General features: G+C 45.5%; 1 protein-coding gene across 1 annotated transcript in view; it reads right to left on the bottom strand.

Moving 5' to 3' along the window:
* HYDIN (HYDIN axonemal central pair apparatus protein) overlaps positions 1-20,352 on the bottom strand; it is a 140,344-nt gene that overhangs the window by 90,592 nt on the left and 29,400 nt on the right. The window contains exons 9-13 of the mRNA XM_082269560.1: positions 20,184-20,283; positions 19,339-19,457; positions 16,944-17,167; positions 16,422-16,489; positions 15,940-16,175 (exon numbers count right to left, since the gene is read on the bottom strand). Of these exons, the coding sequence (XP_082125686.1) occupies positions 15,940-16,175; positions 16,422-16,489; positions 16,944-17,167; positions 19,339-19,457; positions 20,184-20,283 (747 nt within the window). The remainder of the gene's footprint in view (positions 1-15,939; positions 16,176-16,421; positions 16,490-16,943; positions 17,168-19,338; positions 19,458-20,183; positions 20,284-20,352) is intronic.

Raw genomic sequence — 20,352 nt, 5'->3', positions numbered from 1 at the left:
TATATATATATATATATATATGCAAAAAACTATATATTATTGTTACTTCCTATATCTAACCAACCCCAAAAATATATTAATTTCACACATATACAATGTTTCATTTTTGGGGAGAAGCCGTATTAGTGTTGCTTGTCATATATAACAACATACAGTTGTAGGTAGTTCAGGGATTCGAACACCCAAATACACTGTTGCAAGGCAGCGGTGCTAACCACTTAACTACCTAAAGCTAATGACATTTTTTTCAAAGCATGTGTGATTTGTACTTTAAAAAAAAAAAATTATATATATATATATATATATATTCTATTTAGACCCAATTCAAGCTCAAATAATTTTTATTTATTAAAATTTTTTGATGGACTAATTGAATCAAACTATATTAATTTTTAGAGCCCATTCACATTAGCGCGACTTGTCAGGCAACTTGTCAGCCTGACAAGTCGCGGTATGTCGGGGTCCATTGAGTAGTACAGGACCCGTTCTAATAGGAGCGACACAAGTCACTCCGACTTAGAAAAAGGGTCCTGTACCACTTTGGGGCGACCTCGGAGCGACTTGCATAGACTTCCAGTATGTGAAGTCTCTGCAAGTCGCAGTGCACAGCGGTGCACGCGACTTCACAGGTCACCCCCCGAAGTCGTGTCGCCTCAATGTGAATGGGCTCTTAAGGTGCCAGTGCATGTATGCTTGGTATAAAGATAACAAGAAACTAAAAAAAAAAAAAACCTCAGAGACCACAATTCCCAAATAATTAACCTAGTTTAGTGAAACTGTATAAAATCAACAAATTTTTAAAAATAATCCTGCATGCTGGAAATTATATATAGGTGTTTAAAACATTTATTTCTGTGAAAAATTTGTATTTTAAACTTAAATTGATAGGCTAAGAAACTATCAGTGGCATATATTATGAAATAAATGTAACAAAGTGATTATGTTTGTGTAAATTGTGTTTTGCAAAAATGTTGCAAATATGTATTGAGCTTGAGCTTGATTAAATAAACTGACCAAAATATCCAAGTGGTTAGCACAGCTGCCTTGCAACAATGTATTTGGGTGTTCAAATCCCTGAACTACCTACAACTGTCTGTTGTTATATATGACAAGCAACACCCCAAAAATAAAACATTGTATATGTGTGAAATTAATATATTTGTTGAGTGGGGAGCCATATGTGTTGCTTCCTATATAGAGCCACATTACACTCTGAAAAATAGCAGTGTTTCAGCTTGCAAATCTGAGAATTTGCAAATTGATTGAACATATGCAGTGCAACCCCAGAACTCAGAATTCAACAACCCAAAAAAAAAAAAAAAAAAAAGATATATATATATATATATATATATATATATATATATATATATATATATATAAAAAAAATTACTACATCAAGTCAACACACATAGGAAATGCTTTGAATAATCTCAGAATGAGCACAAAGTGGCTTTTTTTATTAAGACTAATGGGCCATACACACTATAAGATTTTCTGAAGATTTTTTCCTTTAGATTTACCAAAACCATATAATATGAGGTCAAACCTAAACACTTTCAATTTGTATGCAATCTGGCAGGCCCTTGCACTACATAGAAAAGGTAAATCTGAAGGAAAAAGTCTTCAGAAAACCTTATAGTGTGTATGGCCATACATGATCCAATTTTCTTACAATTTTCTGTCCAATTTTCTTGAAATTTACCTTCAAGTATGTAGTACAAAGGCCTGCCTAATTGGATACAAGTGAAAGTGTTGTTTAGCTTTGACATCACATTATGTGGTTTGTGGTTAATCTATCAGAAAATTGTACAACAAAAATTGAACATGTATGGCCATACACACTATAAGATTTTCCGAAGACTTTTTCCTTCAGATTTACCTTTTCTATGTAGTGCAAGGGCCTGCAAGATTGCATACAAATTGAAAGTGTTTAGGTTTGACCTCATATTATATGGTTTTGGTAAATCTAAAGGAAAAAGTCTTCAGAAAATCTTAAGCCCCGTACACACGTACTGATCGTCGGCCGAACGATCGGCTGTCTTTTGTCCAGGGCTGTCCTGTCTGTTGAAAACTGCAAAAGACTGCACACTAATTTTGTCGGCCAACAACAGACGACTGCAGAAGTGATGTCATGTGATGGTTAACTTTCCCTGTGTTTTTTCTTTTCTGAGCATGCCCAGTCTTGCAAATCAGCCGATTGTCGGCCGAATTCTGTACTGACTGGCGAACAATCGGCCGTTCTGGTGTTGGCCAAAAAAAATTTTAATGCCTGCACGACAGATTCTGTTCGGCTGAAAATGCGCTGTCGGCTGTCGGAAGCATCATACTAACACGCCTACAATCGGCCGATCGGTCGTCGGGCGAATATTTACGGCCAAAGATCGGTATGTGTGTACGAGGCATTATAGTGTGTATGGCCCATTAAGCTGGCCATACATGTTCAACTTTTGTTGTACAATTTTCTGGTAAATCTACCACAAACCACATAATGTGAGGTCAAAGCTAAAAAACACATTCACTTGTATCCAATTAGGCAGGCCTTTGTACTACATACTTGAAGGTAAATTTCAAGAAAATTGGACAGAAAATTGTAAGAAAATTGGAACATGTATGGCTAGCCTTAAGCCTCGTACACACATACCGATTGTCGGCCGTAAACATTAGGCCGACGACCGATCGGCCGATTGTAGGCTTGTTAGTATGATGCTTCCGACAGCCGACAGCGCATTTTCGGCCGAACAGAATCTGTCGTGCAAGCATTAAAATGTTTGTATGCCGACACCAGAACGGCCGATTGTTCGCCAGTCAGTACAGAATTTGGCCGACAATCAGCAGATTTGCAAGACTGGGCATGCTCAGAAAAGAAAAAACACACGGAAAGTTAACCATCACATGACATCACTTCTGCAGTTGGCTGTTGTTGGCCGACAAAATTTGTGTGCAGTCTTTTGCAGTTTTCAACAGACAGGACAGCCCTGGACAAAAGACGGCCGATCGGTCGGCCGACGATCGGTACGTGTGTACGAGGCATTAGTCTAAATGAAAAAGCCACTTTGTGCTCATGCTGAGATTATTGAAAGCATTTCTTATGTGTGTTGACTTGTAAGAAACTTGGATCATGGATGGCCAGCCAAACACTCATTCATTAATGAACTGGTGATTTTGGTTTAGGAACCAACAGACCCAATTAATTACTTTGCTGGGCGTTTCCTATACTGGGTGGGTGTAGTTTAACCAAGGTTATATAAAGGGATGTATGAGATCATATCATTTGGCCTGTGGAAGGGCCACAGGTCTTTATGTCCGAATTTGCTTTTGGGGGTGGGGGGGTTTGCTGGCATGCCTAATGATCCATATTGCAGTAAGTGTATTCTTTTGGATGAATACTTTTCATGCTCTAACAGTTTGGTATTGTTTTTGCAAAGTGTGTCTTTATGTACTCTATACATGTTTTTTTTTTATTTTCATGCCTCTGTGTAGCTGTATGTTCTACTGATTTGATGGTATTTAAATGGAAAGACAGGCTCATGCAAACAATTAACATAAAAGTATGTTGGGTATGTTTAATGCTTAATACTAAGGTGTCTACAACTTATTTTGCTTGACTTTTGGATATTGTAAGCTCTATCTATCCATCATATGTTGTATCTTTTTGCACTGTAATTTGAATAAAAATTACTTGATTTGGGGGGCATTTCACATTTCACATTTCACATGCTTGCTTGAGTGATTACTGATGTTTTATACATGTTCAATAAAGCTTATTCATTTGTACACAGCTCCTGGTTTTTTGTTTTCTTTTCTTATTTGTCTGGATGTAATTCAGATACCTTTTGTGTCTATTGAATGTAATCAATTTCTTGTATTTTTTGTGTGTGTGTGCAATGGCAGTGCAGTATGAACATGGGTAGGGTTTCTCCCTTTACTCCAGCAAAGTGTGTATGGGTGTGTGTGGGGTGTGTGTGTGTGTGGGGGTGTGTGTGGGGGTGTGTGTGGGGGTGTGTGTGGGGGTGTGTGTGGGGGTGTGTGTGTGTGGGGGTGTGTGTGGGGGTGTGTGTGTGGGTGTGTGGGTGTGTGTGGGTGTGTGTGGGTGTGTGTGTGTGTGTGGGGGTGTGTGTGTGTGTGTGGGGGTGTGTGTGTGTGTGTGGGGGTGTGTGTGTGTGTGTGTGTGTGTGTGTGGGTGTGTGTGTGTGTGTGTGTGTGTGTGTGTGTGTGTGTGTGTGTGTGTGGGTGTGTGTGTGGGTGTGTGTGTGTGTGTGTGTGTGTGTGTGTGTGTGTGTGTGTGTGTGTGTGTGTGTGTGTGTGTGTGTGGGTGTGGGTGTGGGTGTGGGTGTGGGTGTGGGTGTGTGGGTGTGGGTGTGTGGGTGTGGGTGTGGGGGTGTGTGTGTGTGTGTGGGGGTGTGTGTGTGTGTGTGGGGGTGTGTGTGTGTGTGTGTGTGTGTGTGTGTGTGTGTGTGGGGGTGTGTGTGTGTGTGTGTGTGTGGGGGGGTGGGGGTGGGGGTGTGTGTGTGTGTGTGTGTGTTAAATTTTAAGAAAAAATTAAAGTGTTTATGTATATATTTAGCTAAAAATATATAAATTAAGGAATAATACCAAATTTCCCTTCAGCCTCTGTGGATGAATGTAACCAAAACATTTAATAAAAAAAATCACTAAAAATGATTACTAAATAAAAGATTGCTACAGCGCTCACTCGCCTTTTTAGTTGGCTTAGGTCAGTGATGATGAACCTTGGCAACACAGGTGTTTTGTAACATTTCCCATGATGCTCACCTACACTGCAGAGTACATGAGCATTTTGGGAAATGTAGGGCAAAAACATCTTGGGGGGGGGGGGGGGGGGTTAAGGGTTACCATCACTGGCCTGGGTAAAACATTTCCAATACATTTTAGTTGTCTGTGTGCGCCATTTTTAAAATAAAGCAAAATCTCTTTACAATAAATTGCAAATGGCACATTGGCGTTCGCCCTGGACCAGAAATGACACCACATTGGCTTGCACACATTCCAGCAAGTGGTCACAATCAACTGGCTAATCATGGTGAGGGCCACTTTCAGCTGTGAAGAAATGGCATTCATATGCAAATTAAGTGTGTGTGTGTGTGGGGGGGGGTCTGTGCTTGTAATCAGAGCATTGATTACCAGTGCAGACCCTTGGGGGATGCCACTAGAGCCACCAGGGATGCCCACCCATGCCACCATTGATGCCAATCAGTGCTCAGGGAACCTGTTAGTGCCCTCCTCATCAGTGCTGCCCATCATTACCATCTTTCAGTGCTGCCCACCAGTGCCAATCATTGCCCATCAGTGCCACCTATCAATGCCCATCAATGCTGCATATCAGTGCCACCTATCTGTCTATCAGTGCTGCATATTATTAGTGTCTCATCAGTGCCTGCCAGCGCAGCCTCTTCAATGCTCGTCAGTGCAACAAAAAACATATTGATTTACCAAATTTTATTACATAAACAAAAACACATTATTTTAGGGGTCAAACATTTAGGTGTTCTTTTTGCCAATAGAAAAAAAACCTTGCAGTGATCAAATACCACCAAAAGAAAGCACTATTTTTTTAATGAAAATACTGTGATACATTTGTGTTAGGTACAAGGTTGCATGACCGCGGAATTGTCATTCAAAATGCAACAGTATAAAAAGCTGAAAATTGGCCTGGGCAGGAAGGGGTGTAACTGCCCTGTAAGGAAGTGGTTAACTATTGAAACATGGGAATAAATATTCCAGGGGTAATCATGCTCAGCTCAATGGTTCAGTGGTTAGTGTTCCTGGCTATAAACACTGAGAGCATGAGTTCAAATCCCAAGTGTGCCATCACCTTCCTAAATTTTAGACAGCTATAAATAAATACTGAAACTTGGCAAATGCATAATTGCACTCTGCACATATGCATGTTTGTTTCTTGAATATACATGGCCATTGACATGCAATTTTAGGTGATGTAGCCAATGTATTACTATGTGGCCAAAAAAAATTATGGCACACAGGGTGTTATCATGGTCTGGCCTTGAACTCATGACCTAGCAATCTTTAGCTGTGAGCTTAGCCCACTACACCAAAGTGCTGAATACAATCAGATATGCCTGAAAGTTTCAGATGAATAAAGAATGAAGACTGCTAATTAGACAGCTGTGTAGTCTGCTATTAGAAAATCTAAAGGTTAAAACACATTAGATACATAACTATACCTTAAAATTAAAATAAACCATAATAGATGACATTGCTGTGTAATAGTGATTCAGAATAGACAAATTTCCTTTTATGAAAAACACAAAGGGAATTTGGTTAACTCCAAACTCAAATTCAGCCTAAGTTAACTCCAAACCCGAATTCAGTCTAAGTTAACTCCAACTCCGAATTCATTAAAGCATCTAGTTGATGGTTTAACTCCAGCCACTTACCTAATTAGGATGCAATGAGTTTAGGCTGGAGTTATTTCTGGAGAAGTGAGCAGCTCTACTCCAAACTTATACTGAATTAGGCCCACAGTATCTGATTCTACTGTAGCCCTGTTGAAGGGGAGCAGATTCTCTAATCCTGTTGGCTTTTTTTCCTTTTTTATTTTTTTGAATCAGCAACATTATATCTTCGGTTTTCTCATTATAAGGGGGGAGTAGTCCCTTGAATTTGAATTTGAAGTTGAGTGTCCATTTTTTTAATTTTCCTGTAGAATATCAGAGGGTGGCCAGGGACTACAAGTACAAGTGGTTACGGTTAATCACTGGCTGTGAGGTTATTCAGGGACATGTCGTTTCCTAATAGCTAGAATAGTTGGAGCAATAATGCTAGCCTACGTTCGGCTCTCTCCATTCATGTAGTACTTTGCTGATGACTGTAATTGTTGCTTTCTATTGTTCTAGTACCGTACTACTGTATATTTTGTTATTTAATGTCATTCTGTTGGCGAGATGCCAAAACACAATAAAGAAATAAAAAAAAAAAAAAAAAGTCAGTGATCTGCTACATAAGGTGCACACAAAAGAGGTTGAAGAGGATCAGACTCTGTATCCATCCTACAAAGACGAATGAGACTTCTACAATACAGGGAGGCCTCGAATAAAGGAGAGAAGAGACATTGACGAAGGGCTGGAATGACAGGGGTTAACCACTTAAGCCCCGGAAGATTTTACCCCCTTCCTGACCAGGGCCTATTTTGCGATTCGGCACTGCGTGACTTTAACGGACAATTGCGCGTGCGAAGCTGCACCTAAACGAATTTGACGTCCTTTTTTTCCCCACAAACAGAGCTTTCTTTTGGTGGTATTTGATCACCTGTGTGATTTTTTGATCATGCGCTATAAACAAAAAAAGAGCGTAAATTTTGCAAAAATAACAATATTTTTCACATTTTTTATATGAAATTCCCCCCAAAAAAATTTAAAAATCTAAATTTTTTAACATTTTAGGCCAATTTGTTTTATGCTACATATGTTTGGTAAAAAAAATCACAAAATGCGTATTTTGATTGGTTTGCGCAAAAGTTATTGCGTTTACTAAGGGAAAGATTTTTGTCATTTTTGTTGTTTTTTTTTTTTTTAACGAGTAATGGCGGCGATCTGCAATTTTTTTTGCGGGACTGCGACATTGCGGCGGACAGATCGGACCCTTGACTGACATTTTTGACACTTTTGGGGGTACCAGTGACATTACTGCAGTAATCAGTGCTATACATATGCACTGTTACTGTAAAAATGACACTGGCAGTGAAGGAGTTAACTTTATTGGAGAGGGAGGGATTAAGTGTGTCCCTAGGGGCGTGCTTCTAACTGTGATTGGCTGTGGCTACTAGTGTGAGAACCGAGATCAACGGTCCTACATAGTAGAACCGTGTGATCTCCATTCTTACACAGGGAAGAAGGACAGGCGGCTTTGTTTACATTTCTTCCGGTGTAGCGGACGATCGCGAGTGCCCGGCGGACGTCGGGTCCGCCGGGCACACACGAGGGGGGGATCCGTGACCGCGCGGGAGCGCGCCTCCGGCGCCGCGCGCTCGCTCCCTAGAGCCTCACAGGCTAGCGACGTAGTACTACGTCGCTTTGCCTGTGAGGGGCTGACCTCCGCAGTAAATAGTCGTGCGGCGGTTGGCAAGCGGTTAAAGGGGTTTGGGTCAAGGAAGGGTTTTCAGCCCAGTCCGATAGAAAATAAAAATGGTGGGACTTACTTAATTGGTGTCTTGGCCAGGAATTGGTGGGGCTACAGGAAGAGGTCAGGCTAGGGGCCCTGGGGGGTCTTCAGTCTGAAGAAAGCTGCATTGGTGAAAATTTCCCACCCTCCCTCCCCTTTTTTCTGCATTTTGAGATGGTTATTTGTCATGGCAGCAAGCGGGGTACAAGGCCCTGGTAGGTTAGTATGGTGCAAACCTATACTTGGTAGGGACCCATCTGAGGTACGGCTCCCAGATGGTGCAAACTTATACTTGCTAGGGACCCGTCTGAGGTACGGCTCCCAGTAGTTGGTATGTTGGCATTTGCAACTGGTTGTCTCCGCTGCTATGGCCATTTAACTCCAATCTCTGGCCATGTGGTTACGTATAAGGTAGGAGAAGAGTGATGGTCAGAGCAGAATTGAGACAAATCCTCTTTAATACCCTAGTCAAGACGGTTTTCCTTGCAGACACTTGCAATCCGCAGGCCCACATTTCAGGAATGTTCGTGACATGAACAATCTTTGAAGATGTGCAGAAAAACTTGAAGTCCTGACAGTGACTTTCCTGAGCGGGAACTGCTGACAGCACAGGGAGCCCTGTACACAACTCCATGATTAATTCATCGGCTGGCTAGGGGCCTCCACACTTGCCATGTTTATCCTCCACATGCAGGGTCACCTGAATCAATAGCGGCTGACATGGCCAGGGGCTTGGAGTGACTGAAATCACATATAATGGCTGTAATGATAGCCAGGGAGAAGCACAGGTAGGGGGACGCACATCTGTCTGTGCATATTATGTGCAGGACAGGAGGCGGTAGCCTCAGGAAACACATTCACAGCGGCTGCTAGTTCCAGCACAGGAGACACACGGCTTGTCTATCATCCCCCACTGCCTCCTCACATCCCGGGGAACAAGGCACATCTTGTAAAGACACTTTGCACACATTTATTATTAAAAAGGGTACGCTGGTAAATAAGTCATGGACTGATGACACAGCCTGCTTATCAGAGGAGTTTAGGCTTTCCCTGTCAGCAACCCCTTTGCACCAACACCGCCATCCTGAGCCCCTAACAGATGCAGAAGAGCAAATGGGGATATTATTTTATAATAAAGAGTAACTAGACAGGGCTGGCCTTAGGTGTTCAGGCACCCTGTGCGAGCTAATCTTGTGGCGCCCCCCCCATCCTCACCCCTCGTCCCTCGCCCCCTGGTCACCTAAACATACACAAAGAGGAAAAAAATATTCTCCCGCCGCTTGTAAGAAGAATTAAGTGGCTGAACTGGTGGAGGTGCGGGAGATGCAGGGGCTGCGGGCATGATGCAGGGCTATGGGCATGGTACATGCAGAGCCATAGGCATGGTACAGGAGAGGCAGTGCTGTGGTAATTTACAGGAAATTCTCCTGGAGAATCTCCTGTACCATGCCCGCAGCACTGCATCTCCTGAGGAGATGGTACATGCATCTCCTGAGGAGATGCAGGGGCTGCGTAGGGGTCTCACTTACCATTTGGTGAGGTGCCTTGCATTTAAAAGTGGCGCTGCCTGGCACCAACACGTCACCGCACATGCGCTGTCTGCCCGAGAATAGCCGAGCGTATACGGGCTTTCCCGAGCGGTGACGGCACATGCACAGTGTACCTATTGGGCCGGCCACAGCCATTTTTTTCAGGTGTCAGTGCCGCGATGCTGCGTTGATCTTCAGCCAGTCCCAGGGCAGAGGAACTTGCCCTGGCAGGGCCTGCTGTGACTCGTCAGACGAGTCTCGTTCTGTGAGTAACTGACTGACAGCTGTGATGGCCACATGGCGCCCCTGTTGCCCATGGCTCCCTGTGCGGACGCACAGCTCGCACACCCCAAAGGCCGGCCCTGACTCCAGACAGCAAGTCACAAGAAGAATTGGGCTGCTGAGCTCAGAAGGTTCACTAACTTTATCTTAAACAGAATCTTTATAAACTCGGCTGCAATCCTCTGCAGTTTTTCCAACTCCCTATATATGTTTCTAGGTAGAGCTGCCCCCCCTCTTGTCACATATACTCACCGGCCACTTTATTAGGTACACCTGTTCAATTGCTTGATAACACAAATTGCTAATCAGCCAATCAAATGGCAGCAACTTAATGCATTTAGGCATCTAGACCTGGTGCTGAATTTCAAACTGAGCATCAGAATGGGGAAGAAAAGGGGTTTAAGTGACTTTGAACATGGCATGGTTGTTGACGCCAGATGGACTTGTCTAAGTATTTCAAAAACTGCAGATCTACTGGGATTTTCGGGCACAACCATCTCTCGGGCTTACAGAGAATGGCCTGAAAAAGAGAAAATATTCAGTGAGCGGATGTTGTGTGGATGAAAATGCCTTGTTGATGTCAGAGGTCAGAGGATAATGGGCAGACTGTTTTGAGATGATAGAAAGGCAACAGTAACTCATAAAAACACTCATTACAACCAAGGTATGCAGAATACCATCTCTGATAGCATAACACATCGAAACTTGAAGCAGCAGAAGACCACACCGGGTGCCACTCCTGTCAGCTAAGAACAGGAAACTGAGGCTACAATTCGCACAGGCTCACCAAAATTGTACGATAGAAGATTGGAAAAATATTGCCTGTTCTGATGAGTTTTGATTTTAGCTGCGACATTCAGATGGTAGGGACAGAATTTGGCATAGACAACATAAAAGCATGGATCCATCCTGCCTTGTATCAATGGTTCAGGCTGGTGGTGGTGTAATGATGTGGGACACTTTGGGCCCCTTAGTACTAATTGAGCATCGTTTAAACACAACGGCCTACCTGAGTATTGTTGCTGACCATGTCCACCTCTTTATGACTACAATGTCCCCAGGGCCGGTGCAAGGATTTTTGCCGCCCTAGGCAAAATAAAAATTGCCGCCCCCCCCCCCCCCCCATATGACCTACCTTCACTACATCAGCCAAGAGCCAGAAGATCTCTGCATTACGCAAGTGTGAGCGCAGTGGTTGATGTAGTGAGGTGGGAAGCAGTTTAAAGGAACACTGATGGGGGGTAATTTCTGCTGTGACCTGTGTACAGTCCCCACCAACCTCAGCTTCTCCTCCCGGTTGGTGGTTGGTAATAATGCAGCTTCACCGCCATCCATGTGAATAAGGTCATGGAGACAGCCAATCACAGATCACCATCAGTCAGACGAGGTCAGCATTTGGGTAGACGGGGACACTGTCCATTATACACAGCCCCCCCATATCACACAATACAGCCCCCCCCCCCATATAATACAGCACACCTCCCATATCACACAATACAGCCTACACAAAACAACCTCCCCATATCATACAATACAGCCCCTCCATATCATACAATACAGCCCCCCCATGATACAATGCAGCCCCTTCAATATGATACAATGCAGCCCCCTCCATATGATATATGGAAGGGGCTGCATTGTATGATATGGAGGGGGCTGCATTGTATGATATGGAGGGGGCTGCATTGTATGATATGGAAGGGGCTGCATTGTATCATATGGAGGGGGCTGTATTGTATGATATGGAAGGGGCTGCATTGTATCATATGGAGGGGGCTGCATTGTATCATGGGGGGGGGCTGTATTGTATGATATAGAGGGGGCTGCTATGATACAATGCAGCCCCCTCCATATGATACAATGCAGCCCCCTCCATATGATACAATGCAGCCCCCTCCATATGATACAATGCAGCCCCCTCCATATGATACAATGCAGCCCCCCCATGATACAATGCAGGCAGCCCCCTCCATATCATACAATACAGCCCCCCCCATGATACAATGCAGGCAGCCCCCTCCATATCATACAATACAGCCCCCCCCCATGACACAATGCAGGCAGCCCCCTCCATATCATACAATACAGCCCCCCCCCCCATGATACAATGCAGGCAGCCCCCTCCATATCATACAATACAGCCCCCCCCCATGATACAATGCAGGCAGCCCCCTCCATATCATACAATACAGCCCCCCCCCCATGATACAATGCAGGCAGCCCCCTCTATATCATACAATACAGCCCCCCCCCCATGATACAATGCAGGCAGCCCCCTCCATATCATACAATACAGCCCCCCCATGATACAATGCAGGCAGCCCCCTCTATATCATACAATACAGCCCCCCCCCCCATGATACAATGCAGGCAGCCCCTCCATATCATACAATACAGCCCCCCCATGATACAATGCAGGCAGCCCCCTCTATATCATACAATACAGCCCCCCCCCCCATGATACAATGCAGGCAGCCCCCTCCATATCATACAATACAGCCCCCCCCCTCCATGATACAATGCAGGCAGCCCCCTTTATATCATACAATACAGCCCCCCCCCATGATACAATGCAGGCAGCCCCCTCCATATCATACAATACAGCCCCCCCCCCCCCATGATACAATGCAGGCAGCCCCCTCCATATCATACAATACAGCCCCCCCCTCCATGATACAATGCAGGCAGCCCCCTCTATATCATACAATACAGCCCCCCCCCCCATGATACAATGCAGGCAGCCCCCTCCATATCATACAATACAGCCCCCCCCCTCCATGATACAATGCAGGCAGCCCCCTCTATATCATACAATACAGCCCCCCCCCATGATACAATGCAGGCAGCCCCCTCCATATCATACAATACAGCCCCCCCCCTCCATGATACAATGCAGGCAGCCCCCTCTATATCATACAATACAGCCCCCCCCCATGATACAATGCAGGCAGCCCCCTCCATATCATACAATACAGCCCCCCCCCCTCCATGATACAATGCAGGCAGCCCCCTCCATATCATACAATACAGCCCCCCCCATGATACAATGCAGGCAGCCCCCTCCATATCATACAATACAGCCCCCCCCCTCCATGATACAATGCAGGCAGCCCCCTCTATATCATACAATACAGCCCCCCCCCCCATGATACAATGCAGGCAGCCCCCTCCATATCATACAATACAGCCCCCCCCCCCAATATCATACAATGCAGCCCCCCATGTATGAAGAGTGAGGCCAGTGTCCGGGTGGGGGAGTGTACTGTGTTGTCTGTGTGAGGGGTGGGAGAGGACGGGACACACATCATCTCACCTTGCATGCTGTCCTCGGCATGTGATGGGGGATGGGAGACTGTCCGGTGTCCAGCAATCTGCTTCTGCCAGAAGTTGAACACGGAGCAGAGGGGGGGGGGCGTCTGGAGAGGCACAAGCCCAGCTCCCTGAGTGTGATTGGAGATCGGCTCCTGATCTTCTTCAAGCAGAAATCAGCTGGAGGGGCGGAGACCGGAGGGCAGTGAGCGCCGAGCTGGATCCCCAGGATTCTATGGAGGGCACTTCTGGCGCCCCGACTATTCTAATGTGCGCTCTAGACAAGTGGTGTGTGCTGCCTGGGGCTCGCTTGCTGTAGCGCTCAGGCGGCACAGCATGAGGAGTGCCACACCGGCCGGTCCACTACTGATTCGGGGTGCAGAATGGCGGCGCCCCCTGTTAAGCTGCGCCCTAGGCAGCTGCCTTAGTCGCCTTACTGGTAGCGCCGGCCCTGAATGTCCCCATCTTCTGATGGTTTCTTCCAGCAGGATAATTCACCATGTCACCAAGCTCAAATCATCTCCCTATTGGTTTCTGGAACATGACAATGAGGTCACTGTACTCCAAAGGCCTCCACACTCACCACATCTCATCCAATAGAGCACCTTTGGGTTGTGGTGGAACGGGAGATTCGCATCATGGATGTGCAGCCGACAAATCTGCAGCAACTGCATGATGCTATCATGTCACTATGGAGCAAAATCTCTGAGGAATGTTTCCAACACCTTGTAGAATATATGCCAAAAAAAAATTAAGGCAGTTCTGATCGCAAAAGGGGGGTTCAACCCGGTACTAGGAGGGTGTACCAAAAAAGTGTCCGGTGAGTGTATTTCTGTGCTATGTCACCCCTCTGTGTCTGAAAGCCACCACCATCCTCCCCAGTGGGAGGAGTCTGGAATTTATTGCCTGCAGTTTTACAATGCTAAGCAGTTGGCATTCCCAGTATACTAGGTTAGCAGCAGTATAGTTATTTCAGGCTGCAGGATCCCCTGTGCACTACAGCTATACCTGATCATGTACAGCAGGAGTGTCAAACTCAATTATTTCACAGGCCACATCAGCATTATGGTTGCCCCAAAAGGGCCAGTTGTATCTGTAGGACTAGATGTCAAGAACCCTCCCGACCCCCCACCATTAGATGTCAAGAGTCCCCCACCCTCCCTTACATCACAGTGCACTCCCCTTACCTTGTGCTGCTGTTGGGAAGAAGCTAGAGAGGGTCTGGAGGAAGACCAGAGGAAGGCTACAATCAGCTGACTGAGTCTGCTGAATCCTGAGCCTAGGGGAGGCGGAAACAGGAGGGTACTTAAGCTGCACAGAGAGGCACAGGATCTGCAGTTCTGTCCTCCTCTCTGCTGCTGACTGCTTTGGTGGGGGGGCAGACACAAGCCTCTCCGCAGCTGCACAGAGAAGTGCAGGATCTAGCAAAGGAGTTCTGTTCTCCTCTCTTCTGCTGAGACTAGGTAGAGGCAGAGGCTAGATGGTGCGGCAGTTGCAGGAGTCTCACGGGACCTCTGTTTGAAACATGTGATGTATAGTAGGTGTATATTATTTATTTCAAAGATTACATTTCAGGTTTGATATGTGAGTTTTATAAAAACAGGACTGTTTATATTCTTTATTGCTAACATGAAACGAATGACTGCGCTAGAGCAGGGCTCGACAAACCCCAGGCGCCAGGTCACATTGGCGACTAGAATTAGCGGCCTTGCACCTGGGCTACACTGCGGCAGGTGTCCTCTCCCCATGCGGCCCCCACTCGTGGTTGTGTGGACTAAGATGCCACACCGGCAGGTAATTGAGGCTACGGCTTTGCGGCCTGCTGGAGCGAGATGCTTACATTGGGTAACAGGCACCCTCATCTGATGCCCGGGGCTGCAACAAGTAGTCACTGGCGGTGCTGAGGGTTTCCCCTGCCTGTTCTCACTGCCAATCTCTTTGCAAAGAGAAGGGGTTGAAGGTGTTGCGGGCTTGATCTGGTGCCCTGTCATTACCGGTGAGTGGACAGGGAGTGGGGGCAGCTGGTTGGAAAGGCCTCGGTTTCATTTACAACCTCACAAAGATGGAAACAGTTTCTTATTATTTTTTTTTTCATGAAAATACATTTTTTATTTTTTTTCATTCTCTCCCTGTCATGCCACACAGCCGAAGGCCCCTTTCACACGAGCTGTCGGATCAGGTCCGCCTGTCGGTTTTTCAGGTGAACCCGATTGGACCCTTCAGTCTCCTCTATGGAGCAGCAGATGTCCGCTGACAACCGCCGGCATTCGATCCTGTCCACCAAAAACAGACGGATGGTGGTCCTATTTTCCATCTGTCCGGCATATTGAATCAGATAGCATTGGATGGAAATGGACAGGCAGTCCATCCGATTGTAATCCTCCTGGTCAGCTGCGATTAGTGGAAAAATCCCCGCTGTGCAAGCGGATTCTGCTTAGCGGAGGTGCCCGTATGAAAGGGGTCTAAGGTAGCATGAGTTACTGGATCACTGGATCACCTATCGCCCCCCACCTTGCTGCACTGTCCTTCTCTAGTGAGCCACTTGCCCATCCCACCATCAAGCCAAGTACCTCTATAACCAGCTCAGTTACCCTCTAGAGGAGGAAGGAGAGAATGCAGTGCACCCTCTATGTACAGCTTTTTCACTTTCCAAAAGGAAGAAGAAGGTGATGCACCATACCTCTATGTCTAGAAGGCCCTGGGATCGGATGGTGCCTCTAGAAGGGCTGATTGAGAATTCCTGAGGTCTGGAACCTCCTTTGTGTTGAATTTTCCAGGACGGCGTCTTCTCTTCCAGCACAAAGCTGCTGCATGTGACGCTTAGCTCTCCTCTACCATCTCCCGGGACACGAAGACTGAAGCTCATGGGAACCAGAGAGGTGTTATTCAGGGAACAGGTGAGAGTGCGGGGAAAGCCTGTAGGACATGGGAGAGTGTCAAATGATAAGTAAACATAGACTACCTATAAATATTAGGAGTCCAACATAAATATAAATACTAATGTGAAGTTATGCAGAATACCGTTTAATGGAAAGTTCTGTAAAACAAGAACTGTTCATACAGACTGAATTATACATAGAAACTAATATAAAGACAGTGACTGTAGATGTGTTAGGAAAGAGGCCCTGCCCTTGAGTGCTCAGACAGACAAAAAATACTCACCAAATGACACATCCCCAAAATGCAAGCCCGGGACACTGAAGTGGAATGTGGGTCCAATAACGCAGCCCCTACACAGGGACAAAAAATTAAAAGTGGAAAAGAGTGTAATGTAAAACCAAGTAAAATAAATAGGAATACATATCAATTTCTCATTTCTCTCTCCATAATATTCATATATACTGTATTATGTTTTTAAAAGTGTCAAGTGAAAACTAAAGTAAATAAATAAATAAATTAGATTACATTTTATTATATATATATGCATATATCTTAGTGACATGTTCCTGTGTGTGTATATGTGTGTATATATATATATATATATATATATATATATATATATATATATATATATACATATACATATATACATATATATATATATATATATATATATATATATATATATATATATATATATATATATATATATATATATATACACACATATACACACACAGGAACATGTCACTAAGATATATGCAGGAGCCTCCTTACCAGAGTGTACCCATAGGGTCTCCATACCTGACTGTCAATGTGATGACCTCAGGAGCTCCGTCCACATTAAAGTGGAACTCCTCTGAGAACTCTCCTAAGATGCTGCAGCAAAGGGAGATATGGATGGCCTGGTGTCCATCAGGAAGGATAATTCCCTCACTGGGGGTAAAAGTGAAGCAGGAAGCCACAGCTGAGGTGGGAGTGGAAAGACTGAAGATCCCATCAATGGCTCCCTGGTTAGTCAGGACAACCTAGTGAGACAAAAGACAAAACACTGGCTCATACGACAGAGATGTCAATGCTAAGCTGAACAATGACTATAATTAAGCCCCAGTAGGAGTCGAAACCCGTCAGCCATAGGTGCTGATAAGGGGTGTTCTCTGATGTGCTGGATTGAAGGGAATGATATCACAGCACATCATTTGGAGGTCAGACCCAGCAACAGAGACTCTTCTTGTGTCACTGTGCGTGACCCGGCACAACCCCACATCTGCAGCAGGAAATGTAGGTACTGACACTTGCAGGTCTGGCAGCTAATTCCTTCCTGTCCTGAAAGAAATGTGGAGGCTACCATTGCTGAAAGTGCTAAGTGCCTGATGTCTCTGGGTTTATAACCTTCTGAGTCAGTGACCTGTAACCACCATGCAGTTCAGAAAGTCAATACAGTCAGAACTACTTGCTCCATGTCAATATCGAAAGTAATACATCTGCATGGTAGGCAAGGAACTAGTCTTTTCAGAAGGTAAGAAATGGCAGCCTCAGGTTTCAGATAGCCCCACAGGCAGTCTATTGTTTCTGTCGGTCTGGTTTGACTTTTATACACTGCTCAAAAAAATTAAAGGAACACTTTGAAAACACATCAGATCTCAATGGGGAAAAAATGGTACTCAGTAGTTTGTATGGCCCCCACATGCTTGTATGCATGCCTGACAATGTCGAGGAATGCTCCTAATGAGACGACGGATGGTGTCCTGGGATATTTCCTCCCAGATCTGGACCAGGGCAACATTGAGCTCCTGAACCGATTGAGGTGCAACCTGGCCGCATCTAATGGACCGAAACATAATGTCCCAGAGGTAATCTATTGGATTTAGGTCAGGCGAGCGTGGGGGTCATTTAATGGTATCAATTCCTTCATCCTCTAGGAACTGGCTGCATACTCTCACCTCATGATGCTGGGCATTGTCGTGCATCAGGAGGAACCCAGGACCCACTGCATCAGCATAGGGTCTGACAATGAGTCCAAGGATTTCATCCCGATACCTAATCGCAGTCAGGGTGCCATTGTCCAGCCTGTAGAGGTCTTTGTGTCCCTCCATGCCTCCCCAGACCATCACTGACCCACCACCAAACCGGTCATGCTGAGCAATGTTTTAGTCAGCATAACGTTTACAGTTTCTCCAGACCCTTTCACGTCTGTCACATGTGCTCAGGGTGAACCTGCTCTCATTTGTGAAAAGCACAGGGCACCAGTGGTGGACCTGCCAATTCTGGTGTTCAATGGCACATGCCAATTAAGCTCCACGGTGCTGGGCAGTGAGCACAGGGCCTACTAGAGGACGCTAGGCCCACAGGCCACCCTTATGAAGTCTGTTTCTGATTGTTTGGTCAGAGACTTTCAAACCAGTAGCCTGCTGGAGGTAATTTTGTAGGCCTTTGGCAGTGCTCATCCTGTTCCTCTTTGCACAAAGGAGCAGATACCAGTCCTGCTGATGGGTTAAGGACGGCCCTGTCCAGCTCTCCTAGAGTAACTGCCTGTCTCCTGGAAACTCCTCCATGTTCTTGAGATTGTGCTGCGAGACACAGCAAACCTTCTGGCAAATGGCACGTATTGATGTGCCATCCTGGAGAAGTTGAACTGCCTGTGTAATCTCTATAGTGTCCAGGTATTGCCTCATGCTACCAGTAGTGAGACTGACCCTAGCCAAATGCAAAACTAGTGAAAAACAGTCAGAAAAGATGAGTAGGGGAAAAATGTAAGTGGCCTCCACCTGTAAAACCATTCCTGTTTGGGAGGTCCTCTCATTGTTGCCCATCTAGTGCACCTGTTATTAATTTCATTAACACCATAGCAGCTGAAACTGATTAACAACCCCCTCTGCTACTTAACTGACCAGATCAATATCCCAGGAGCATAACTGACTTGATTCTATACTCTGATTAAAAAGTGTTCCTTTAATGTTTTTGAGCAGTGTATTATTATAAATATTTAGCCAGAAGGGGGGTTTTAACCCTTCGCACACATTGATAATGTCTGCACATCAATCAGACCACATCTATATCTAGAATCCATATACAGTTCAATAATTGACTTCCTGATGAGAGTTGGGTTGTAGCACTATATAAAATAATGATTAGCCCTCGGCCTGTACATAGTTTGTCTGTTTATCCAGTAGGGCTCACCAGGGCAGCGCTCACTCACCTCATAGCTATGCGAGGAGCCCACAAACACCTTTCCAACGTCCAGCTGGTCAAAGCTGAAGGCCAGTCTGGGCCCCAGACCCTCCCCTCGAATGCGTAGAGGAAGGCGAGCCTCCCGACCTGCCATAACACAGAGAGGACAAGGGTGTAAAGGGTGCCACACAGGTAACTCTATTCTCACCGGGGACCCCATTATGACACAGGCGACACCATTCCCCCACAGATTAACCCATTCCAACACTGGTGGCCCATTCTCACACAGGTAATGCTTTTCTCACACGGGACCCCATTAAAGACACAGGTGACACCATTCTCCCACAGATGACCCCATTTCAGCACTGGTGACCCATTCTCACACCAGTAAACCAATTATGACACAGGTGACCCCATTCTCATAGTGGTATTCTCCTGCACGTCTCCAATCTCACAGGGGAACCAATTATGACACAGGTGACCCTATTCTCACACAGGCGACATCATTCTCATGCAGGTGACCTCATTCCCACCCAGGTGACCCTGTTATAACACAGCTGACCCTATTGTCACCAGTGACTCTATTCTAACACTGGGGACCCCATTCTCACAGAGGACCCAATTATGACACATGTGACTCCATTCTCACACAGGTGACTTCATTCTCACAGATGAACCTATTCCAACACTGGTCCCTCATTATCCCATAGAAAACTCTATTCTCACAGAGGACCCAATAGAGGCACCGGTGACCCATATCCTACACAGGTAATCCTGTTATGACACAGGTGACCCCATTCTCACAGATGACCCTGTTTCCACACAGGTGACCCAATACACACACAGTGTGCTGGTTGGCCTGTTCTGTGTTACCTGTTATTTCGCAGTAGACTGTACGCTGATAGATCTTGGCTGCCTGAGGTTTAAAGAGAACGGTCACTTGTACCGAGGAATTTGGCCAGACATCACCTTCCTGTCAGGACAACAATTACAGCAGATTAGAACATTTTTCAATGATGATCAAAATCTACATATATAGCTA

Source organism: Pelophylax lessonae (assembly GCF_965119305.1).
Source record: "Pelophylax lessonae genome assembly, chromosome: 10".
Taxonomy (NCBI): Eukaryota; Metazoa; Chordata; class Amphibia; order Anura; family Ranidae; genus Pelophylax; species Pelophylax lessonae.
The sequence above is the reverse complement of the archived record's forward strand: the minus strand, read 5'-3'. Positions and strand labels throughout refer to the sequence as shown.